Raw genomic sequence first — 27,394 nt, 5'->3', positions numbered from 1 at the left:
AGAAGAGAAGAGGAAAGAGAAGGAAGCTAGAAGAAGAAGAGGATTAAGAGTTAGAAGACAAGAAGAGAATATCTCTATCAACTTGGCTTGTTTTTCTAAACTCAACTTTCATATAATTTTATTTTCTTTTTCTTTCTTCCTTGAACTCTTGAGATAATGCTGAATATTTATTGTGGTGATTTGGGTATTTTTACTACGACTTAAGTTATTTGTGTTAGGGATATTGATGAACCCTAATTTGCAATTGCCCCCAAATTGTTGACTATTTTATGAAATTTTTCTCTTGTTCAATTGAGCTATTTTATTATGCAAATCTCTTGCTTGAGAATGATCAACTTATGTGAGAGACAAGCTAGTTTTAATTCCGGAAGGGTAAAAATTAGTGGAAATGCTTGATTGATGCATGTTGATACTTTTGTATTGATTAGTGAATAACTTAGGAATATTTTATTCACCGTGCAAACTTGAAGGATTGATGCTAGGAATTATGTTCTTGAAATTAAATTTAGCATAGGAATATGTGAATCTAATTGATGGAATTTTAACATGAGCATTTGGAAAAATGGCATGTGCATTACATTGGGAATCCTAGTTACAAGAGAACTTTGCTATGAACTTTGTTGCAACATCAGGGACAAAACTACAAATTAGGGGGATTTGATATGCCTAACTTTTATCATCATAGTAATCGCAATTTGTTATTTTCCAGCTTTATTGTTAAACGCCTAAATTAATTATCTTGTTTAGTTCTTTTTTGTCCTTTAGTTAATTTGATTAATCATAAAAAAAAGGGATAATTAATTGCACCCCAAATTGTTTGATGATGATTTTTACAATACTTGTTTGGCAATCCTTGAGGAGACGATAAAAATTACTTTCATTATATTACTTGTTCAACGATTGTGTACACTTGCACACACTTAGGAAAATCCGCAACAAAAGCCCACAAGGGCAAAAAGATCATTTGACACCCATTTTTCGCTAAATCTCAAATTACACTTAAAATTCCTATTTTTCTCCAAATACATCTCATACCCCAATAATTCCCGGTAATTCACTAAATTACCAAAATATCCTTAGGCTCACCCCGAGTCAGGTATTAATCCATGTTATCACTTTTCCGCTAATTTGCTCAACATGGCTGACTCGAGTCGAATATCACAATTATATCCACACAATCATGTGGTCTCAAGCATATAACACATACAATACGAATATACCATCATCTGGTCAAAATTACGAAAATGCCCATTTTTTTTAACAAAAGTTGGGCTTTAAGCATATTTAATACACATAAACATGCATAAATAGTCATATTGTAATATAACTCATATAATCCACATAATTACTCCGCGTGCCCTCTCGACACGCTAACCAAGGCACTAAGCCTTATTAGAAATTTTGGGACATTACAACCCACTTCAGCAAAATAATAATAATAATAATAATAATTATAGATTATTTTAAGTGAAGCCTACATTCAGAGACAGAGCTGTGTGTACCTCGGAGGGGGCCTTTGTAGGAAATACTTATTGCAGGATCTTTATTTATTTTCATGCAATTTACATATTATCAAACAAACATGCAAATTCCTAGTAAAAACTTACATTACGCAGGGGAACTGGAGCAACTCCTTCTTTCAATCTATCTAACCCTTGATTCCTTTCTGTAGCAGAGTATTATCAAGAGATTGAACTAGATCAGCAACACAATCTTCCTCACCAAGCCTTTGATCAACCTAGAACTAGTGTGGGCTGGTTCTCAACACATGAGATAGAGATCTAGAAGAGAAGAAGAAGAGAGAGTGGCAAAGAAAAAGTTAGACTGTCTAGGTTTTCACTTACCTAGTGAATCAATTGAGACTGACTTCCTTATGAAAAATCCTATATATCATATTCCTTATATATGCAACTTAATTGGCTTTATTTAAATTTAAATTAATTAAAATAATAAGCAAAAAGATGAAAGCCTTGGGCTTCTACAAATGGACTTAGGCCCAATACCTTTATTTTGAATTTAAATCTCAATTGGACCTAAATTCAAAAGCTTTTATTTATTTTTTAATTAATTAATTAAATCCTTATTCAAATTAACTAATTATAATTTGAAACTTGATTTAATATTATTTATTTATATTGACACAAATTTATCAATATTAATAAATTTACCCAAAGATTCTTTTTTATTCTCTAAATATCATATTTCTGTAAATTTTCCAAAATTGACATAGTCAACTTTAAAAATACTAATTGATAATTAAATCAATTAATTGATACATTCTAGATGATTTACTCAAAGGTGATGCGGGGACCATGAATCCATGAAATCAAGCTCCAACAAGTTACCGTAAATTTATTTACGAATAATTTCAATACCTTATTAATTTCCCGTGACTCTACTATAGACTCGGAATTGAACTCTTGAATTCATAGAACATATTTTTCAAACTATAAATATGTTATCCATTATTATAACAATTACAGTCAGTCAATCCTCTATCGATGACTTACTAACGAGCTAGGTGCAAAAAACTGTTTTACCCCTCATCAGTATTTTATCTTTAACTCCCATTAAGTTCCTTATAAATGATATTTCCGCGAACTTAATCACAGAACTGAGATCTCAATTATTTAACCTTTTGAACAAATCAATTAAGGAAACCATCTTTTCACTTCTCATATAGAAGTTATAGATTTCATATCTATGAATAATACTCCCATTCAATTACACTACTAATCTCCAAGATATAAGTATGAGCTAGATCGTAGGGTAAGCTGGTAACGAATAAGTCAAAAGATTTAAATAATATAATTAGCAGAATATTATCACTTAAAATTAAGATCGATTTAACCTATGGTCAACATTGTGGCATTGATTAGATTCGATAACAATGATACTCATTTATCAATCAATAGTCAATATCAGTCCTAGTCCGATGTCACGAAATACATCCGATCTTATCTACTTGGTCAATGCCTTAGACAAGACATCACACCCCGAATGTGTAAGTAGATCATATCGTAGATTGCCTAATCAATGAAAATCCAATGCACTGATCTAATATCAGGACTCGTTCTTTTGAACATATAATTACAACTATAATTTATTGTGATCTAGTCACTATAATTTATTGTGATGTAGTCACTATAATTGTAACTATCTATATGTTCGAGATTTTATAAATGTTTGTATTATTTCAATAATTATGTAATAAAACAAGCAAGCAAGCAATACGATTGTCAAACTAAATGATTTCAACTACTTTTATCGATAATATAAAATTGTGTTACATGTCCGATATTGTTTTATAACATAATCTCAATTTTTTTTAAAATTGTTTCATGTGTATATATATCATGTTAAATTAATTAGTATTATCATGATCCCTCACTTTTTCAAAGGGAAAAGTCAAAACAAACTTACACCGTTTTGGATCAAATAATATTATATATATATATATATATTAAAATTTGTAATTTAATTTTAATGACATCACTACTAAAACTTTCAAAAGATTTTAAGCTAATGGACGTTATTATATCCTTATTTATCAACCAAAATATCTTACTTGGTAAGCTTGGCATTAAAACTAAACCCTCTACCAAACCCTACTAAGTAATAACTCCGACCTCAGAGATTAAACTTACACCATTATACTCAACTTCATTAGCATACATTACATAGAGTGCTCAATAATATATTTTTAAAAAGTCCAAAACAAACATATAATTGATTCAAGAAAACTAGAATAATTAGTCATGTTGTCCGCTCACTTTTTTTGTAAGTAGTATATTTTTGCCTCTTCATTTTTGACACTATCTTCAAATACTCCTAAAATGGCAAAATTAATATTCGTTTACCCCTAACTAGTTCTCTTAAATAACAAAATTAATCTTCATTTACCCCTAACTAGTTCTCGTAATATAAATTTATCCCTCAAACTTTTTGTCTATAGTTAAATATCACACACATGATAAAGTCATTTCAATTTTACCCTTAAATTTTGTTTCCATTATAAATTTAACCATACAATTGATTTTATTTTTTTTCAATTGTTATATAAATTGAAATGAATATGATTTATTCATTTTTACCTATAATTTATAGGAGTTGATTATGTGATTTTTTTGTTGGATTATACTATTGATTAAATGGTTAGAAATAAAAATTGAATAAAGATAAATTGTTTTTAATAATATTATTAGTGTACTTGTTAGCTATAAGTTAAAAAAAAGATTTGGTGCAAAGTGACCCTTAATGGTGTGTGAAATTAAGTAAATGTCTATGTTTTTAATTTTGTAGCAAAATAGTCTAACTATCTTTTTAATATTACATATTATCAAATATGCCCTTTAACAAATTATATTTTATTCTAAATATTTTAATATTATGATATATGTATATTAGTTTTGTTTAATTAGTTTTTATTTTAAAGTTATTTTGATTTTTTTTTCGTTTTTTATGGGTTGTTGAATGATATATCATACTACAAAATACATATATTGAGTTGAAAAATAATATACCAACAAAACTTACAAAATTATTACTCAAAAATGTATATACTATGCTAACAAATTATATACTACTATAAAAATGTATATAGTATGATACAAAATTATATACTATCATTATGTATAATAAGATAGAAACTAAATATCATAAAAAAATGATATATCGTACCACAAAAAACATATATACTAGTTGGAAAATAATATACCAACAACTCATAAAAAACTTAAAAAATCAATATAACTTTAAAATAAAAACTAATAAAACAAAACTAATATATATATATATACCACTATTTCAAAGTAATACGCTCCTAAATAAATAAATAAAATATAAAAAATGCAATTTATAGGTAATTAACAATGTAAAATGGTCATTTATCTACAATTTAAAAAATGATGACATTAGCTTCTTGATGCCATTGTTTTGGGTCATTTACTATAATTTCTCAAAAAAAAAAGAAAAACGTTGATTTGGAAAAAATTAAAAGAATTTTCAAATTTATACAATTTTGTTATAGTTTTGTATTATTTATTTATATATTAATAATAAAACTCTAATGAAAGTTTGTTAGAATATTAATTTTTTCAAAACCAAATGTATACATTAGTTACGAGTAAATATCCGATGAAAAAAAGAATTAAAAAAGAAAAAAGAAAAAAAACTTAGCAATTTACAAAATTTCATATTGTTTTTTAGGGGATTTTATATTGTTTACTTAGTTATTATTTATTTAATTTTGTAAGGTAAATTATTTATTTTTATAATGCTTAATAGAATTATAATTAATTTAATATGTTTCATATTTTAATCAATTTTATTAAGTCATATATTGTAGCATAAGTTAATAGATATTCACATAAAAATTTTTCAAATAGCATATTTGTTAGAAGTAAAAAACATAAATAATCTTAACATTTTAATGTTATTTGAATATAATAAATCAAGGCTGAAAAATTAAATTCCTAATAAAAATCAAATTGAAAGGTAATAATGAAATAATTTTATCAATTTATGTGATATTTAATGATAGACAGAAAGTTTTAAGGATAAATTCATATGAAGAAAAGTAGTTATGAAGTAAAAAAAGACTAATTTTACCATTTAAGAGATAATTAAAGATAATATCAAAAGTGAGAAAACAAAAATATACTTCTAGCAATATCATTCATACTTAATATGAATATTAAGTAGGTGCAAATCTATTTTTGTCACGTTGAAATATTATAATCCAAATTTTTTTATATCACAGTATATATTATAACTATAATATTGATAAATTATAAACAATTTTTGGTGTAAACAAAATTCAAACAATTGTATTCGTTTCTGTTTTTCCATATTTGACACGTAAATGAAAGGCAAAAAAGTTAAAACACTCTCTCACGAACAAAAAATATCATCATTGCAATATTTACAAATAAAGTAAGCTCAGGGTTGCCTCAATGTAGAAAACATACAAAATCCGAAAAGAAATCCAATAGAAATCATATTAAAAGAGAAAAATTATATGTCACAGTCTAGGGTGCAACATAGCATTTCTCAACGAGATTATATATTTTTGGATTTTGTGTTTTATTTATTATTTGTTTGGATTTTATATTTTGACAACTTATTTTTTGAATCCTATATTTTGTAAAATGGTTAAAATAGAACCCTAAATTCAATTTTGATGAAGAAAAAATTGAATGTAACAATACTGTTTTTAAGTAGAATAATTTTATTTTTGTTCTGAATTGTTAGTTTAGTAAATTATTTGTGATTTTAGTTGAGAAAACATTGACCAAAATTGGGTTTAAGGTTCTATTTTAATCATTTTACAAAACATAAGATCTAAAAAATAATTTATCAAAACATAAATCCAAACAGATAATTGAAATAAAACATAGGAACACCTCCTCTAGCTCTAACTCTAGGGATAAAATTATATAATTTAGCTGTAATGGAAAAGTAAAAAAAGAAAAACCAATTTTTATTTCATCTATTTATTTTTCTGTTCCTCAAAATTTATTTTTGGTTCCTCGGTTGAAAACTAGTGAAAGAAAGGGCGGATTCTATCTAGAAGGTTGGATAGAGGTTTGCCCGAAATGAGTGGCTCAAAACTTTTGGTTCAGTTCGTCTCACACTCACACTCTCCTTCCCACACTTCTGAACCATAAAAAATTCACTCAAGCTCCACCATGCCTCCCATAACCATTTCCTTACAACCTCTCATCCATGGCCAACGCAATCACTCTCTCTAGCTCCTCTCTCCTCTCCCGTTCCCTCTTGTCAGAACCCACTTCCACTCTCACATTTAGGTTCCAAATAAGGCGTAGCAGAAGCAGACCCAAAACCATGGCCATGGCACCCTCCCTCCGTACCAAAGTTACTCCTGCCGTGATCGTCGGTGGTGGAAGGGTCGGAAGAGTCTTGCAAGACATTGGCAACGGCGATGATTTGCTGGTCAAGAGAGGAGACCCTGTACCGCTTGGTTTCAGTGGTCCCATCTTCGTTTGCACCAGGAACGATGATCTCGAGGCTGTTCTTGAGGTCACTCCTCGCTCCAGATGGAACGGTATATTTTTCTACTTCTTTACCTCAAATGACTGGATTTGAAGAAATGTTATTTTCGGCTTGTTTTAAGAGTCCAATCAGTGTTAAAATGCAAGCACAGCAGACTGGAACAATGCAAAAGAATTATAGACAAAAAATCAGGAAGACTAGGCCAATGAACTACATTGTTAATTAGATAGCAAATCAAACATTCAATTATGTTGAAGACTGGTAAAGCATAGTGGTTGAATTCGTTGATTACCAAATTAATCATTGTTGTTGATTGGGATAGCTTGAATGTTGGTGGTCAAACTGAGTGGAATTTGGTACCATTGATGATTTTAGTAGATATCATTTTGACTTTTAAATTTTAACACTCCCTCTCAAGTTGGTAGTTGGTGTATAAAGGATTTCTTTTTCTTTTCAAATTTGTGAATCTTAAGTTCATTTGAGCTTTATGATAAATCTTAGAAGGCTTCATGACTTCAGCCCATTCAATTCTTTCTCAATAATCAACATTTCCCATAGATAACGTCACCTACCCTATCTATCCTAATGGCCATGTACTAATATTTGTATTACTTACCATGTATCATAAATTTTACAATAATGTCAGACAGCCCTTGAAGGGCTGTCACGAGCTGATGTTGCGTCCTTCCAATTGGTCGGCAGCCTGCAAAAGCTATAAGCTGACTGCATGATAGCTTTTGCAGGCTTCCTACCAATCAGAAGGCGCCACATGACTCGTGTTAGGCGAGCAAGTGAGTCATGTTGCGCCTCATTTTTAGTCTTAAATTTGCATTTAAGCTCTTGCACATATCAAAACTCACAAAATACGAAGCTATATTAATGCATAAAAAAAGCTGGATAACTTTGTTATTATTGTAGAGTTATCATACCCTATCTATCCTAACGGTGATGTACTAATATTGTATCACGTTCCATGCATTAAGGACCATTGACTGTAGATCACAGAGTCATGCCATAGATCATAGGTTACATCACATGTACCATTGGTGATGTTACCTATATATTATAGACTATATATGACATTAGTTGTCAGGACTGAAGTCATGAAGCACCATGGAAAAGCACAAAATATCTGTGATTCAATCCAAGATTAATTAAGAAACTCTTTAGTTGTTTTAGAGAATTTGGACATTTGAAGTTATGCACCAACTTAAGGGAGAGTGTTGAAGTTTCAAAGTTACAGTGGTCATCAATTATGGTCGCTGAATTTAACATTAGTGGTTTTTATAATCACCAACGTTGAAGCCACCAAAATCAACAATAGTGGCTGGTTTTACCATCAATCAAATTGAAGGTTCAATTTGCTATGTTGTAAATCAATCAAGATATTAATAATGTAGTCCATTGGCATTCTCTTTGTTTTTAATTCATTTTATCTTTGTTCTACACTTCTACCATACATTGCTTGTATTTGAACATGGATTCAGAGCCATGATGCTCTACTAGGATTTGGTGATTGAAAACCAAGCCATTGTAACAAAAAAGGAAGAAATGTAAGGTCTTTGTTCTTCATTGGTCCAATTTGCTCCATATGTGTTTTAATAATAAAACGCCATAAACTCAGTAATAGGCTTGTTTTAAATGGATGATCCTCATTTTAAAGTTTAGAGCAATCCATGTGATGATTGATGAAAAGTGTGCTGACAATTTCCTTTTCTTTTTTGTATTTTGTTTTTGCTATAAATTTTTATCAACAAATCTGAGCATATTATCTTTTTATTGTCATTATGTGGTTATCAGATTTTCTTTAGTTAGCCATAGCCCAAGTGGATGTTCGATGTGTGCGTTTTATGTGTACGAGCAAGTTCACATTCCAGTGTTTTCTTACATTGTGTTCCCCTTCACCTAAAAGTTAAAGATTTCCTTTAATTAGTTCGCTATGCTGCTACATTTTGCTCACGCAATGCAAGTGGCATCACTCCTTGAATTATACAGTTAAAAATAATTTGATAGTTAACGTGAAACTTTTATCTGATTTCTGTTACTACTGCATGAATATTTTCAATTTTTTTTTTATTTCAAATTTACTAGTTTAATATCCAGTTTCTCTAATGTACTCAAATTAATTTGTCAAATGGGGATATATTGATCTCAAATTGAGATTTCCTGCACCTGCAAACTTATTTGTGGACTGACTTAATGAGTTTGTGGGACAGCCAATGAATTTTAACAATCTAGCAGATTTGGTTTTCTTCCAGAATGGGATGCTGGAGCCCTGGCTTGAAAGTAAAGGTCTTGATGATGCTGATCAAGTATTGGCATATTTTGCTGTATCCAAGCTTGGGGAACCTCCTGTTGATGGAAAGACTGATACCAATCCTGAAGGTCTGACAGCGGCATATGGTAAATGGGCCGCTGCAATTGCAGAAAGATTGCAAGCTGGAGGTCTCTCATGCAAGGTAAGGATGAGTATTGGTTTGATTTATCACATTATGAAAAAGTTGGAGCTGTAAACAATTTTCCAATGAGAAAATCATATTGTAAGCATTGAACAGTTTCAAAAAAAAAAAAAAAAAAAGAAATTGTAATATGGAAATTCAAAAAGTATTATAATTCTAGTCAATATTCTTCTGTTTGATGAATTCTAGGTTCTTGGTAAGGATGAATTCCAGAAGCAGATGCTAGAGAAGCTAATATGGATTTCAGCATTCATGCTTGTGGGAGCTCGTCATCCAGGAGCGACAGTAGGAGCTGTGGAGAAAGATTACCGCTCTGAAGTAAGCTCTCTTTTATAAAGTTTCTGTTAAATTCACTGCTGCGTCTTGTCAAGCTTTTTTTGAGTGCATGCTGCAAAGCAACAAAATTTGGTAACTTGGTTGAGAAGAAAGATGAATCTATTAAAAAATAGCATTTTTTTTTCATGTTAATACAATTTATTTGGAAAGCATTTATATACCTTGACTTATCCTCGAAATAGTTTCTCATCCACTTATATCTGGTGAGTACAATTCTTAAGAAGGGTCGGGTTTGCAATGTGTTACATGCTATGCATATGCTTCTCAAAAACTCAGAACTCAGAACTGAGTGATACTTTTCTGCATCTTTAGTAGGAGTTGATAATTATAGACATTATGTTGGGGGGAACCCTTCTTCTTTGGCGTTTTCATATGCGCTTTCAGTCTTCATATTCACAACTAGTTATAGGGAAAAATATTTGGTTGCTTGGGTCCTAACACATTTTTTTTGCTTGGCATTTATCTAATTAAATCCATGTCTGTTCAAAAGAAAAAGCATCACGAGTTAAAAGAATCTGACAGCAAATATTGTCAATTTACACATACTTATATCAAGTGTGACTGAATTTGATCCTTTATTCTCAGGTGTCTAGCCTTATTGCGGAGCTTGCATCTGCAGCAGCAGCTGAAAAGGAGCTAGTGTTTGAAGAAGCCATGGAGGAGAGATTATGTGCTTACTCAAGAGCTGTTTCCCACTTCCCTACAGCAGTTAAAGAGGTAAAAAAAATCATACATTTGTGTTCTATTATATGAGTTTTAATCCATATCATATTTTTCTGAGTGCTGAGTTTTGTGGTCTCAGTTCAAATGGAGGAACGGTTGGTTCTATTCTCTTTCTGAGAAGGCTATTGCTGAAGGAAAACCTGATCCATGTCCTCTGCATACAGCTTGGCTTAAAGAATTGAAAGTTATTTAGATATTGAATTTTCTGTTTCAACACCTTTATGAGGAATATTTTACTTGCGGGGAATGCAAATGTATTTTTTGTTAAAATTGTGGGAGTTGGTAATTTGGAAAAAAAAAATTATTTATTTGCCGCATTTCAAGCACCAATAAATTTATATATTTATATAAATGTATTTATTTGTAATGATCCTTCCATTTGTACGTGCTCTTGTAAAAGCTTCATTCAACATGAACCCCAGGAACTAGAAAAGATGTTTGTATCGTATGTTACCAAGAAACGTTTCACTAGACCACTAAGTAAAAGTGTCGAGTTAAAAAAATATATATATCTTCAAAGAAGCTTATTTGTATGGTTGGTCTTGATTTTTATTGTTGTTATTATTATTATTATCATGTAAATTGATCTTCAAACCTTTCAAACTCGTTTACTTTTTTTTATTTTCTTTACTAGTTTAATCTCTTCTTTATTATTGAAGTATTTTGACCATTAAGTTTGGTCTTATTATATAATGAGCCAAATAATTTTGATAAATTCTTAATATATGGACGAACATAATTTAATAAATTGTTGAATACTTTTTAAATCTTCAAATTTTTAAAAGAGATCTAGTATATTTTTACTAATATGATCTTGTAATATTATTTTTCCTGTTCTTATTTCGGATCCTAGAAATTTTATATATTCTTTTTCTAATTCCATTTTCTTTTTGCTAAAATTAAACTATACTGTTCAAATTTTTTAAAAACTTGTTTTAAATGTTACTCATGTTATTAGCTATAAGTTTATATCTGGTCAAATAACTTTATTAGAAAGTATTAAAAGTGACATTTTCAAAAATATATATCAGACAGTCATAAATATTAATGATTACTAGTCATCACCAATTTTTAAGCTTATAACATAATAGCCTACAATAGTTGAATGTATTATTATATAGATCGTATTTATTATATCACCAATTTTCAAGCTTACAATATAGGTCGTATTTATTAAACCACAAATTTTCAACATTATAACATTATTAGCCTATAATGGTTGAATGTATTATTATATAGATCATATTTATTATACCACAAATTTTCAAACTTACAATATTGATCGTATTTATTATACCACCAACTTTCAAGCTTATAACATTACAAGCCTACAATAGTTGAATGCATTATTATATAAATCGTATTTATTATACCAACAATTTTCAAGCTTATAACATTATTAGCCTACAATAGTTGAATATATTATTATATAGATCGTATTTGTTATACCACAAATTTTCAAGCTCTGATACCATTTTCAGTCAAAATATTCCATCCACACTCTACTATCATATGAATATAAATTTTATTCTCAAAACCCAAGTCTTTTTCATATCTATAAAACAACTATTTCTATAATCAATTATAAACGTTATATATAATAATACAGTCAACTATTGTAGGCTATTAATATTATAAACTTGAAAATTAGTGATAATTAATAATTAGTAGTATTTATGACTGTCTCATTTATATTTTTGAAAATGTCACTTTTAATATTTTCTAATAAAGTTATTTGATCAGATATAAACTTATAGATAATATTATATTCCTTGTTTAATAAATGAATATAATGTTCGTTAAGAGCGTTTACTATGTTATGTGATAAATTATTACACTGACTATTTAGATTTTCTTTTAGTTCATTTATAAATAGATTTGTATTGTTACTATCTATGTTTATTGGTATACTTTTCTATGTTTATAGCTAAGTTAATATAATCCTTGTATTTAAAAAAAAAAAAAAATCTTCAAAGAAGCTTATTTGTATGGCTGGTCTTGGTTTTTATTGTTGTTATTATTATTATGTAAATTGATGTTCAAACTTTTCAGTTTTGATACAAATATGCTGGTAAAATTATTTCGTTAAAAATTCTGTTGTTATTTTATTTTTATTTTTATTTTTTTTGCTTTTAACAACAAATAAGATTATATATGATTTGGTCTCCATTCTTATTCTTACTAAAAAAACTATTCATTTTATAATGTTTGATTTAAGACCAACTTACCAATGCAGAAATTCACCATGAGAGAGAGAGAGATTTAAGACAAATTCTAACCATGAGAGAGAGAGAGAGAGAGATTTAAGACCAACTTACCAACGCATAAATTTTAACCATACAAATAAGTATAGTTGCAAAGTTTTATTATTAAATATTTTTCAAATGGTATTAATGCTTAAAAAGGTACCAAAATATGTTATCAATAATTATATAAAAAAAAATGGAAACCCCAACAATATTTTTTAGTAATAATCATGTTACAAAAAACCACCAAGTTGAAAACTTTATATCAAGAAAGAGAAGAAAATGGTACATGACTTCATTAGCATAGTAAAGAAAAGTCAGTTTATTAGAAGAAACATATCAAGACTTGTTTGTCATCAAGTGTGCTTCACCCATGCATGGACACTGGAAAGAAGAGCACATTATTCGATGTACGATTTTTAGTAGCATCATTCTATTTATTTATAAGTACTGCATGGGAAGGATGACAAGTCTGGATGAGTCGATGACATGGTCAAATTTAGCGTCCTTGCCTCAATATCTTGTTCGCAATTGGAAAGGTAGGGACTATATCCACAGGAACCTAAAATGTTAAATAAGAAATGAATTAGCACATCGAGAATGCCTCATATACTACATAGGTTAATGTACTCAATGATCATGAATTCAGCATCTGCAAATTTGGCTTAATAATTTACCTTCATATAAATACAATTTTAGCTGAAAGGAACGAGACAACAAAATGAATCAAGAAAGTGATTTTTATAAAATTATTCTCTCTCATACCTGAACGTTCTCTAGCTTCTGCAAAGCTATTTGTAATGGTTCTGTCAGTTGAGAGTATTTCTGAAGCAACAATTTTGCAGCCTCTTTGTCACCTTTGGCTTGTATTGTGAGTATCTCCCTACTTAAGCTTTCAACGGCATCTTCAGCCTTTTCGAATATTGTTTAATTCAGTAAAGCAGATTTAAAAGATTCGGAATGCAATAGAGTGAAAAACTAGTAAATAAAATGCATAAAAACAATGGAGGAAGAGATTAGGAATAAGGAACAGCAAGATACCTTGGAGAAATCCACGGAAAATCTTTCATCTGGATGCAGAACAAAAGCTCCTTTTTCATACATCCAATTAAACTGCAGTGCTTGGCCCTTTCTGATAATTCAAAGCAGAATAGTTGTTATTAGACGTAAATAAAAGAAGCTTTGTGATACAGGACCAAGGATGATGAATAGTTAGTTTACCCATGAGCTTCCTCTAAACCAAATCGTACTGAGCGGAAGCATCCCGCAAGGAAGGAAACGTACATGGATTTCAATAAACTCTTGGGAAGCAAATCCTGCAATCCCAGAAGGAGTTATGCAATGTCCACACTAATAGTCAACAAAATCAAAAGGCTCAGCCTAATTGGTAACCACATTTTAAAAAAAAAAAAAGGGCATTCTCCTATGCAGCACATCAAATGTAAGAATCTTGTTATGAAGCAAACAAACACTTAAATGTAGAAGAGGAGCTTCATATGAGCTAAAGCACGGAAAACATGCTTATGATATTGAATTTGAAATTTTATCTTGAGTTTTGTAACGAATGTTTAGCTGGCATGGGCTGGATTCATACGAAATACAAAGTTGGATTGGTATGCCAGATGGATGGAAAACAATGTCCAAGGTCTCTATATTTAGTGCTTACTGAACAATAACAAGAGCGTTAACTATCTTAAAAGATGATCGTGTTACTAAAGTATGATGCTCTTCCATAATGCGAACATGGTTGCTTACTCAAGGTAACCATAAAATTGAAATTACTTTCTAAGTAGGTGATATTTGATAAATTATAATTGATGTTGACCCTATAAGATATAAACGAAATACAACATTGAAACAACATCAATCACCAGTCAAGCTTTTACAGTAAGATTCAATGGCATGGAAACAGGTCAAACGATGTAAAGGTTATTAGCTTCAGTACCACTAATAGAATTAACTGAACGTAATAATGACGACCAAATTAAGAGTTGCTTACCTGATCAATTAGAAACCTTAGTGCCCAAAGTCCTACTATATCAGCTTTTGCTTCTTCCAAAGCAGAGTGGACTTCTTGAAGCTCCTGCGTCATGGTAAATCAGAATTAGTTAAATGATTCTACAAATATCTCTAAGCTATGGATTATGCAATCCAACCAAATAATTTCACTCTTAACAATTAGAGCAACTCGAGGAACTATGCTTCTAATCAAAATTTTCTTGACTTTGGAAAATTCATGATTGCTGTAAATTACACGGCATACTTGTCAGTTGTCAATTTTATTTCAGCAGTTTTATAGACACCAACTTTCAATTTAAATGTAGATAGTATCTAATTTTTCTTATAATGATCTTACGTTTAAATTACATAACTGACATAATGGTCGCAGTTAGCCTCATGGAACCATACCTTCACATTAGGAGTCCTAAGTTCACATATACCTTCCTCAAGTCAAATGAAAAGTACATAACTGACAGCTACATCGTACTGGTGCATCCACAATGAGATAATTACAACAATTATAGCAGCTTTATTCTCTTTTGACAATCAAACTTAAAATTTCGAGTTTTTATTTTTATTTTCATAGGTACCACATTGTAATCCAAACAAGTTTTGCAACATAATTGATAATTGTGAAAAGTAAACACCTAATAAGTTTAATCATGTCACTGACCAATCTAACAGTAGACTGCTTCCCATTTGGAAGTATTATGGTATGAGGACCAATCCCATGGCAGCACTCATGGCAAATGGTGTGAGTGAAGAAAGATTCAAAATCAACAAGCTCTTGCTGCTCCTCCACAAGACATGCATCAGATATAGGCAGAAGAATATGCTTGAACCTGTAAGCAGCTTGCTATTGTAAATATTTTCCATTTAAAAATAAATAATTTAAGATGAAAAAAAAAATGAAAGGGCTGGAAATAATAAATTCATCATGTTAAGGAAATCTTAACATTATTGTGAAAAGAAACTTCATACTTAGCCTCTGAAATATTCTTAAGCATCACCATTGATGTTCCTCGGTCTTTTACTATGCGCTCGTCATTTGGTAGATTGAAAGCAACAGTTTGAGGTCCTTTAACATCCTAATGTAAAATTTAATACTTCACTAACCGGATAAATGAAAGTACAGATAATATAAGCCTACGTGGAAAACAATAATGTTGTGTGCTACAGCTTTAAAACAGTAAGGAAAATAATACTACATTATGCTCAACAAAGCATTAGAGAGCTATATGAGAAATTCTTATTTCCTTTTACGCTAAATTGGGGATCCATTTTTATGAATTTGTTTAACTCCTCTACTCTCTTATTTCAAACACCATTAGGATGAAAACCACACTTGTAAAGCTATGTATATATGGTTTGTTTATATTCATCGCTTGCCAATATAAAAATAATTATAAACTAATACCTGCATCTATGTAATTTCTTGACAACCATGTCAAGCTTAAATTTGTGGGATTTGCTTTCAAAGAATATTATAAAAAGGCACAACTAAAATGAGGGCATCAATATCACTGATCAATAAGCTTTGGTGAAATGATAAAAGCACATTATGATAATTAACAATTCAATCACAATTGAAAAAATACCACAAATTCATAAACTCACCCCAGCATTATAGAGGAGCTGGATGACTCTAATTGGAGCAGAAATCACATCTTTTGATTTGTAAATATTGTCTAATGGAAGATTTTGTTCCAAAACCTGTTACCAAATAATCAATTTAGGACCAGAAAACATAGTTTGAGTGAAAAAAATTAAGGATAAATAGTAAACACATTTACTAGTTAGGTAAAAGAAGACTGAAAAGTAGTACCTGCAAATGATCACCAAAAAGTTTAAGTTGAGCTGTTGCTTTGTCGTCTCGAACTCCAATGAATGCTTCAAATGTGGCCTAAAATGTATTAAAACCATGAGCTATAGCCTATTAGTCGACATAAATTAATTGCCAAGAATGAAAAACACAGGTGAATATTTGAATATGATAAATGTAAAAGCTTAATCAAGTGCGTGACACAAACTATACCTTGTACCCAAAAAGTGCATCTTCATATGTTTCATATGGACCAATAGTAATATCAATCTTTGAGTCCTGTACAGGAAAGAGCAAGTGAGAAAGATGACCTCTTTTCCAAAATGAAAACCTTGAGCATTTCATTCTGTTTACATATATATGTGCATGTGCATATTTTAGAATATATCTATAAATATATGTATATATATATGTGTGTACATGTGTGTGTGGGTGCATGCACGCTTATACATGGAAGAAACAGAAATATTTATCAAAAGTAGAAAAGAATATAACAGGGGTCAAGAAATCTTTAAAGAGACAGAATGATGATACTGTAAGTAATTAGTAAAAATGCTTTACTTTGAATTTATATTGGTAGCTAAATGATAAAAATACTGACCAACTCCATCCAGGCTATATCAGAGTCATAGTAGTCATTTGAAAGGAAAGCATCAGCTCTACTATGAAGAAACCTCTTCAAACTGCATAGAAAAAGACTTTGTAAATTTGAGAAATATTGAGCGGTGTTTATCAAATAAGTTATCAGTAACAGAGACCAGCGAACAACATACCTAGGTGAGCTTGATAAGTCACCAGCTTTATGCAACAATTCAGCAGCCTTTCTGAGGAAAGAACTGTACTCTTGGGAGAATGGAACAGTATATAGATCATGAGCGTAATGCACTAGTTGCTCTGTGTCATCATCTGTCTTATTATAAATAGAAGAATCTAGATTAAATTCACTGCGCCTTTTAACAACATTGAAGAAGCCTGTTGCATCTTGTTTTTGGTCATCTGTTAAACTGCTCTTCCATATTTCAAACTCCTGTTGAGAAATTTATTGGTCATCATCAGTTAAGTAAAACAATGTTATCTGTGAGAAGCCATAGAGTTGACTTAAATTGTACCGTTTTGTCCATATCCGGGGGATAAAAATTTGCTCCAGGTGGTTTCACCACAGGAAATGCAGCTTTATATTCGAGACCCTTCCACCCATCAACTGCAATTGTGGCTTCAGGAATCAACTTCACAGCAGAATCCGCAGTTGTCAAAAATGCCTCGTTCTCATCAAGGCCAGACCTGTTGATGAAAAATGGCTTAAATTGAAACTTTTTCGTCTGCTTGATACGACAATAAAATTGCCACTTACAAGAAATGGCCAATATCTTTTCTATTCAAGGGAAAAAAACACGAAATTCAGAAATAGGAAACTTGACGTTCTTTGAAAAAATAAAGCATAAAGAATAAAAAAAATAGAAGAAACCCTTCGTATGTGTTTAGATAAAAAAACCAAAAGAACTTGTAAAGCTGCCCATATAAGCAAGCTATGTAACATTTTTAGGAGCTAAAAAGGAAAAAAATATAAATACCTATTCAACAAAAAAAAAGTACTGACATTATTAGAATATAAACAGCAAACATTTGGTTTCATGATGATAGAGAGAATTGTATTGAGAATTTTATTCTCTTCTACTAGTATTATGATTTCGTTTTCTCAACAAGTAAATTATTTTCTTGTAGAAAAGATAATTAAAATAAGAGAAAACTCTGGAAAGAAGAACCTGACAGAAAATGAAGATTTGTTAAGTAGTTTCTCGTATCTCTCATGTCAAGCACATAGACTGATGAATCCATCAACATGCATCGAAGAATAATACATAGACACACATACATGCATGCATGTGGACTTGGGATAAACAACACGTATTGGAAGCATACAAATTCAGAAAAGATTTACCATGGACTCCTATTAATTAAATAATACGCCCATTTTAACTTGTCTATATGTGATGCATCTGCATGCTTCTTCAACCAATCTCTTAAATCGGGATTACTGTACCAAACCTGATTATTAAATATAGAACATAGTTAAAAAGAGGAAATCATTTACAATCCAAGGAAATGAAAGAATGACAAATGAAATGCAGGAAAAAAAAACAAACCCAAGTAAGCTAATACAAAACAAATTATACTCACACTATTTGAGGAAGAAAATATATGAATGTCAAACTGAGATAAACAATGAAAATTCCAAATTTTCTTCTACAGTAAAAAAAATGATGACAACCATTTTGCTAAGACATAACACATTTGCATTCAATAACTCTGCATCATTAGGAATTCATTTCCAAAAGGAAAAATCACAACCATTGACCAAAAAAAGGCAGTATATCTCTATCTTAAATTGCATACACTTGTGTACTTTTGGCTCCTCCCGTAGTCCTATTGATCTTTAAAACCTTCCTCAAAACCCCCATTCTAAAACAAACAAAAGGAAAAAACTAATCATTCTGTCTGACTATCAATTAAGAACAAAAGGAATTATAAAAGAGGGATTGTAACCAAAATGACAGGTCCCTGCCCTAAGGAAAAAATTAATAACAATATTAATAGTAAAGAAACCCCTTATTATCTTCCAGAGAAAGAGACTTGCAAAATGATGCTAACACTGGTTCCCAAACATTGACATAAAAATAATTTACCTTCCAAAGAAATTACAAATAATTCCAATGGAAATTCACCCCAGAACTACCACTGACAAGGTGCAGATTTTGCCACCCATGAACATTACGCTCTTGAGCAATGTTACTTTTAACCTAAAAATTAGCTGCAAAATGCTATAATTTAAAGACATGATACAACTCTATCCTCTCAACAATAGAAGGCTGAATGTTTTTCTTCGTATAGCCCAAACAAATACTAAGCCAGATCTTTTTGGACAACTCGCAAGACTACATACATTATTCCCTTTCTAGATTATCAATAATTGATGAGAAAATTCTTATAAAATTATGAAACAAATTCAGCTTTAATTCCCTAAGTAATTATCATGTGTATTGAGTCGTATTTATACTAGTACATATTGTATTGAGTATAAATTAGAGATATTTACAATTATGCCTGTAGTCAATTGAGTATGCAAAAGTCAACACTATGATTTTATAATGCATCACCTTTGTCTCAGCAGAAAATAGAAAATATAGCACTTCTTAAGAAAAAGGGTGATAATTAGACCTCATTTACATAACTAGCATCCCACTTTCTTAACCCTCTGCTGGGTCTCTCAGGCTTTTGCTATGCTAATAATTTGTTTTCCATAGACAGTTTTTGTCCAAATGAAACTTGCATCTCTTCTTATTACACAAGAGCACACATTGAGCATAAACATCATCACAACACTTACACCTCTTTAATGCATAGACATGTCATAAAAGAGAATAGATCTAACAGCTACCATATGCAAAAGATATTATAATGTGTGTATATCTATTTATCCTTCAATGTGTTTGTATGTTAAATAACCTGCAAGCAAAATATTTCATCCATGATCGTTGCAGCCTGAACAAGTAAGCTTAGAGCTTCCTTATCAGCATCTGTAAATCCTGTCAACTGCATCAAGTGAACAAAAAATCATCTCTTATTCTCAGTCAACTGCAATAAGAAATATAAAATGAAATGGAGAACATGCCAAAAGAAATTATAATAATCCATTAATTTTTTTTTTTTTAAAAAAATACTGCACTATAACGAGTGTTGAGGTAATAACAACACAAACAACTAGATTAAAAAGAAAGTTAACTCTAGTCTATTAACACCGAAGGTTTTAAAAATTTTAAGAAATTGTTTTCTCAATTGTTTGAGACAAAATATTGTTTTTCACTGCATAATAATCAATGCAATAATTATTACATTGTGCCAACATGAAAAGCAGGGTTTTGTGGTGTGAAAGGATGAAGTTAGAGGAGGGTAACTTGAAGAAACTGTTATAAGAACAGAGTAGGAATTCAAGAACAAACAGATGGAATTTTATGAGAATGAAAATTAAAATACAAATGCCAAAGAATTCAAGAGCCTTGTTTAATGCTCTACAATGGTAACTCACCCAGCCAACAGCCAAAACAACAATAATCCAAAGCCGCTTTCTTACTAATAATTAGATTCCTCTTTCTTCTATAAAATATGTTTGCACTATGTATTTTTTATTGTTGTAGACAGAAAATAACGAAAGCACTAAAAGAAGCAAATATTATAGAATATAACACCGTAAAAGATGTATTGCACCAAAAAGAAAATAACCTCTGGATCAAGGGAAACAGGAGCATAACGACGTAGTTGCTTTTGTAGAGTAAAAGAGCGTGTTACATTGTTCTCTTTGTACCTTTAACAAATTTACAAAAACACTTACATGAGTAGAATGTATAAAAAATATAGGGCTCATCTTTTCTTTTCCGTTGCTTTTTCAACAAAATTTTATGTTTCTTATAAAACATTAAAAGGAAAAGTAGTATAATGGCATCCCCTAACTAATGTCAATTTTACAAGGACATCCCTACATCAAAATTATTAACATTAATATCCATGAAGTTCAAAAAAAATTCATACATACTCCCTCCCCTATTGGTCATGCTTGAATGAGACTTCATATTTGACTTGAGGCAATAGTGAGTACTTTCACATACAAGAATAAAACAGATGAATGATGAAGATTTTATTGGGTTTCTTCTTTTTTCCCCCACACAACTCCAGCGGCAAGACTAAATATATTTGGTCCAAAAGCTCTCATGTAACCAATAATTTTGACCTGATTTTTACTAAAAACACAACTATGGATATAGAAGTAGATCTTATCCATCCTATATGAGTTCTGTTCACAGAATATACTAATAAATACAAAATATTTCCGAGTAGTAAATAAACAAAGAAAGGAAAACTATTGGCTATTGCAGCAAAGAAACTGAAATTGTTTTATTGAAGAAAGTGAAAAACGAACAAAATATCGCAGTAACAATTTGTTTTGTTATGTCAAGTTGTATCTAGAACATCTTCATGCTTGAAAGGGAGGAAAGTGAAAAAGACTAAGACATACGGTTGACAGTAATTGCAGTTTAGAAGCGATTTTGTTCTGTTATAAAACTCTCTCACATGTTACAGAATGCATCTTTGTGTGGGTGTGGCTAGTAATAGGATGGATTTTCCACTGTATTCGTGAGATATAGATTTAAGATGGATTCAATCACTCTTCTTGAATCCTTTGAAAAATCAAAATACAAAGATAATTCAAGGTGGGCAAAAATGGATACGTCATGCATTTATATATATTAGACAAGGAACCTCCTATGTAGTAAGAATCACCTATAACTGTTTAAAAAAGTTAATCAACTTATGTTAAAATGAAAACTATAGAGCAAAATATTCTGAAAGATTCTAGCCAATTCTTACAATGACATACCTTTGTTCAATTATGTCAAAAAGTTGACCATACTGTCCATTTACATCATAGGGGACATATGCTGGATCTTCTTTAGCAAGTAAGCTTTTATACTCCTTGTAAGAAATATATTTAACGGCAGAGACTTCTGATTCCTGTCATTATATACGCAGAAAAAAATGCACTCTTGTAAATTTCCATGCTTCAAAACAACACCTTAACAAATCAGTAGAAAGGGGATAAGGCCAATAAGAAGCAGAAGATAAAAATTGCTCACATGTTTAAATGAAAAAAAAAAGAGTAACAAATGCAAGAGAAGTATTATATTCTTTTTTTTTCGGTAAGTAGTTTATCTATTACACAATTAAAAAAAAAAGATTTTTCTCTGTTTGTATTTGTACAGTAAATTGTTGATGTTTGTAACCACAGTTTTTCTCTGCTGTAAGTGAGGACTGTCAATATTTTTGGGAGGAGGTCACTCATGGACATGTGACCTTTGTCTCTTTTTTTTAGAAAAAAATCAAGAGAAGTGTTATGGAAAAAGCTAAATAAAATTGGAGCTGAGCTAGAAAAGGAAATCCCTGGAACACTCCCAATGACACAACAGTATTGTAGGCTTGGTATATGTAGCTTTCAGCTTGGTCAAGTGTCTTTTCCTAATTTACCAAAGTCCAAACTAGTATACTACTATAGGAAAATAACAAACATATCTCAATTTCTGAAACTAGGATTTTATTCCATTTTAAACAATACCCCTCAGTCCTCACCTGAAGAGTGAATGCCTCAAGAGGGATTGGATCTAGCGTTGTTACCAAATATACATCATTGAATTCATTGTTGATGAATGTTCCTTCATTAGTGACACTACAACAATTAATCCAAATATAGTGTGAGCTAATTAAAAATATTCCCTATTCAAAGAACATATACTAAAAAGTATGAAATCATAGCAGTTTAGATTATCCAGCCTAACAATAGAATAGCCTTATTCAATAAATAAAAACTCAATACAAACAGAAACAAATAAACCAGTAAAGCCATATAATCTTCACTATTCCTCTTGAGACAATAATAACTCAAACTCTAGCATGAGAGCACCCACACTCAAACTCTATTAATTCACAGAAACATCTTGAATGTACCACTCCAAATCCATTATTCCACATGATATAAGAGCATAAACTCAGGAACAAGGGTTTTTACAATTTCTTAAAAAAGAACCCAGCATTATTATAAAGGTGACTAAGATGACGATGCCAATGTAACAAAAGGGCAGGAGATGTTTGCTAAAAGATTACACTCCATTTTTCTGCAACCTTCCCTAGGATTTGGTCTCTCCATATGCAAGCAACCAAGAAAACTGAAACTTAGAAGTAAGATGAGCATTGTAGAAAAGAGGTTCATTGACATTGTCACATAATTGGTGTTGTTTATACAGATAGAGCATGGTAAGTGTGCATCATCCGTTCCTTCATTGATACTATTCTTTGACATTATGGCACAGGCAGCTAAGGAGCCAGATACTGAATAGGTGACTCCAACATATGTGCTCTTTCCTGACTGTGTGATTGGGTTTTGTTATATAATTGGTAAAGTCTTTATAGTGAAAAAAAATGAGCTTCTAAAACACAACACAGAATCCCAGTTTTGAGTTAATTCTCCAAATCCAATAATGTTCAAAGGCTCAACATTTCATACTTTCCTCTTTTAGTAAGCTGTTATTTTCGTTGCTAATGGTTTTACCCAAAATGGTAAGTCTGCTCTTATAAATAGTACTCATCCTTTCATTTTGAGGGCACAGTTTTGAGTGATCTAGTGATCTTGTTGTTACATTGCAAAAGAGAACAACTCTTGAGAGAGCCTTTTGGTGAGATAGGGTGTATTGGGGCTTTTGGGAAGAGAGTTCATTTCAAGTACTTTGAATGAAGGACTGTGTACTTGAGAAACTGTGCAACTGAGTTGTTATTGACTGTAGAGGGTGTAACTTGATGCTTCGATCATAGTGGAAAAGATCTAATGGAGCTCAACTGTATGTAGGCACAATTCATGGCCAAACCAGTATAAAACGGTGGTGCATTCTTTACTGTTTTCTTCTATTGTTGTTGTTAGTTCTACTTTGTTATTTCTTGGTGCTGTTATTGTTTGGTGGTTTGGTTTCAGGAATTCAGAGTCTTGTTGTTGTAAATATACAACACCCAGTAGCATCAATTTTAGCACTCCCTGCCCTAAACCTTCTAATTACTATCAGTAGGCAGCACATAAGCTTAATGAACTTAGATATACCAGACTAAGAGAACATGGAACCAAAAAAAAATGTCATATCTTTGCTTTGAAAAAAATGTCATATTGATCAACTAATTTATACAAAACTCATCCATAACATGCTAAAATAGTTAACACCTAAAATCTCAGAGAAAAAAGGAAAGATTAATATACTAACCACTCTTGAAGAAAAACAAATATCATCTCAAATGCATCCTTTGGAAGTATTATACCAAGCTCCTCCTGCAGCTCCCTCCTGAAAGCATATGTCGGTGTTACAATATTTCACGAACAAGTGTATCCAAAAGCATAAGAACTAACCCACAAAACTAAAGTAATTCTTAAACAATCTATAACAAGCAATTGGTTCCTAAACAACTCACAACACCATATAATGCTTTAGATAGATGTTTTGGGCTCTAGTGGCAAAGGAATTTCAGGATTCAGCTTTTTTTTAATTAATTTCAGGTAGAAAAACACTTTGTTTAGTAGTACTGAGTTTTTCTTTCTTTTTGTTTTTGGTTGTATTTTTTCCCCTCCTATTGTTTGGATTTTTCTTATTTTTGTTCACACGAATAAAAGTTTTGTTTCTTATTCCCAAAAATATAAACATGATTCAAGTTGACAATCTATATCAGACACAATTTTCTTTTTCCAAGTGTTCTAACAAAGTTGGCAATTTTCTCACATATTTTTTTTCATCAAACCATGACAAAAACGATGTTAAATTCCAATTTAAATGATTCAAAGAAATTCGGTCTTAGAGAAAGTTATTACCGAGCTGTAAGAAGCGAGGAGTCGCCGGCGGATATGTGACCAGCACTGGAGATATCCCACAATCCAGCCCAGGAATCCTTGCAGTCAGAACGCCGTTGAAGAAGAAATTGTTGCGTATTCTCTGCCCAAATCCACACATGAACTGCTCGATGGTAATCCCCATCTCGATGAACCTCTCCTCTGCATTTCACATCAATTTATTTAACAAGCTTAAGCATTAATACAATATTGGAAAACACTGAATTTTTTCTTTCATCTTATTGTTTTTTTACATCAATCATAAAAAAATAGTTAATAGTTGAAAGAGAAAGATCGAACAAGTGCTTAAAGAAATGAAATTCAACTGTTTGTTTCCTGGGAAAAAAAAAAGCAGAAATGATTAATTAGTGAAGTGAGTTGCCTTGGTTTGGAAAGACCAGTCTTCTGACCGGTTCTGGTGAGGACGTCGAAGTGTTCCTCCTGTACGCCACCATCGCCGACCGCCATTGTTCTCTCTATCTCTAAAGACCAACTTGGAATATAGTAGACAAGGGTCAGGAAAGAGGAAGCCGACTTTTATAATAATAATAATAATACTCAATATAAACATGTAAAGGTAGTTAAAGGTAGGTAGATAAAAAGATTCTCTATATAAAACAATTACAACAAAAATTTATGTTTATGTGCATGATTTAGGATTTAGGATTTAGGATTTAGGATTTAGGATAAAGTGTAATTTACTTTTTTTTTTATAAAAAAATAGAGGTAAAATAAGTATTAAGAAATATTCATTAAAATAAGAAAATAATTTGGGGTCCTTGGCAAAATGATCTTTTTTTTTATAGTATAATTTGTACTTTGACCTAGTTTCAATAATTTTTAGCTAAATGACATCTTTTACTAATGAATTTTTTGTATTACCCATTTTATCCTTAAAATAAAATAATAATAAATTAAAATAAAAACTCTAATAACTATCATCTTCTTCCTCTCACTCATCCACCCATACTCATCCACAACTACCCACTATCATCCCCGCCGCCACCACCACCACCACCACCACCACCGGCGACCACTGCCCCCTACCGTCAGCGAACACTGCTGTTGACCTTGATTTTGGGCAACTGACACGGAGTCAAAATACGCTTGACGTGGATGAACGCGTTGAGAAGAACGTGATGACGCAGATAATAAGAACACGATATTTTATAGTGGTTCGGCCCCAGGATCTGGTAATAACCTACGTCCACTTAGATTGTTATTGATGTGAGATTCGAAGGGGTGATCAAAGAACTAGGGTTCAATGAGTTTCACCAACCTCTGAAGAACAATACAATATGATTAATTCGATAACTCTAATCTCAAGTGATTTAGAAGTCAGAAAAGAAAAAGAAGGATCCCCTTCCCTGAGCCTTCTTCTTCTATTTATAAGCTCAGGGAAGATTTGCATTGATTTGTTACAGATATTATTTCATAAATAATCGGATACTCAGGAAATCATGGGAGAGAATTTCGGATTCCATCATAACTGCCTAAGATTTCCTCCGCGTGTTACGTGCATATGACCAGACTGGTCGTATGAAGAGACCGATCGCATAATGTCGAATATCTTCCTGGTCGATAGTCGAACACAGGTTTTGCCAGGTGTCAGCCACGTGCAATTAATTCCTGCCATGTCATTCACTTCTGATTTTTGGGATAACATTTGCCCCCCAAGTTTGTTTAGTGCAACCAGTAATAAAGAAACTTAAGGGAACAACCGTTCATCTTCCCACGTCTGTTAGAGTCCCCGTGCATTTTTGAAAACCGTGTCATAATTATGTCTAATCAAGCCTTTTCGGTTTCCAAAAAGGCAATCTGACGGCTTGTCCACTTCCCCACGTTTCGAAAGTGGGAAGTGATGATTACCGCCTTTTGGCTGTCCCTTCTATCTCTATAAGTAGGCCTTTCTTCTCTTTCAAGAAATTTTTACCCATCAACTTTGCTAAAATCTTCAAGAACTTGCACCAGTGTTCAGAGCTTCGAAAACCAGTCCAACATCGTGCCGTAGGTCTTCCGATTCAAGTTTTCATCTTTCTCCGAATCCTCACTTTGCCCAGGTAAGAACTTTGTTCTTTAAGCTTTTTATTACGCCATGCATGCCGTTTTAGTGCTCTGCAATTTCTGTGTTCTTGAATAGGGCGTTAAGGGTTTCTTGGTATAAGCCATCTATTGCTAGGTAAAAATGCGTTTTTATGCTTTGCACAGATCAGGACTATAGTTTGATAGTGAGGATCTCTGGTTTAGGACGTTAGGTTGACGAAAGATTCAACCTTTAAGCTGGGTGAAGAGACCAAAAAAAATTTTCCCGCCTTTCAGGAGTCGA

At 31.4% G+C, this 27,394-nt stretch overlaps 2 protein-coding genes across 3 annotated transcripts; one reads left to right on the top strand and one right to left on the bottom strand.

Annotated features, from left to right (window-relative positions):
* Positions 1–6,613: 6,613 nt before the first annotated feature.
* Positions 6,614–10,904, top strand: LOC133824045 (uncharacterized). Of its 2 annotated transcripts, none has more exons than XM_062256907.1 (5): positions 6,614–7,066; positions 9,273–9,473; positions 9,663–9,791; positions 10,395–10,526; positions 10,612–10,904. In XM_062256907.1, exons 1-5 carry the CDS (start codon positions 6,944–6,946, stop codon positions 10,723–10,725), a joined length of 699 nt encoding a protein of 232 aa, XP_062112891.1. In that variant the 5' UTR covers positions 6,614–6,943; the 3' UTR covers positions 10,726–10,904. The 2 variants fall into 2 exon arrangements, with proteins under 2 accessions (XP_062112891.1, XP_062112890.1); XM_062256906.1 differs by having other exon boundaries at positions 9,256–9,473.
* A 2,147-nt stretch (positions 10,905–13,051) lies between these two features.
* LOC133824044 (nudix hydrolase 3) lies at positions 13,052–25,609 on the bottom strand. The gene is made up of 21 exons (XM_062256905.1): positions 25,451–25,609; positions 25,051–25,230; positions 24,452–24,529; positions 22,779–22,875; positions 22,033–22,166; positions 20,880–20,961; positions 20,106–20,192; positions 18,541–18,647; positions 17,711–17,882; positions 17,375–17,628; positions 17,203–17,284; positions 16,815–16,880; positions 16,605–16,682; positions 16,397–16,492; positions 15,761–15,867; positions 15,453–15,621; positions 14,778–14,861; positions 14,000–14,094; positions 13,820–13,910; positions 13,544–13,690; positions 13,052–13,340 (listed from the first exon to the last, which is right to left on the bottom strand). The coding sequence occupies exons 1-21, from the start codon at positions 25,534–25,536 to the stop codon at positions 13,278–13,280; spliced, it is 2,355 nt and encodes a 784-aa protein (XP_062112889.1). The 5' UTR covers positions 25,537–25,609; the 3' UTR covers positions 13,052–13,277.
* Positions 25,610–27,394: the final 1,785 nt, after the last annotated feature.

The sequence above is a fragment of the Humulus lupulus genome, chromosome 3 (assembly GCF_963169125.1).
Source record: "Humulus lupulus chromosome 3, drHumLupu1.1, whole genome shotgun sequence".
In the NCBI taxonomy this organism is placed as follows: domain Eukaryota; kingdom Viridiplantae; phylum Streptophyta; class Magnoliopsida; order Rosales; family Cannabaceae; genus Humulus; species Humulus lupulus.
This window is presented reverse-complemented; position numbering and strand designations above follow the sequence as displayed.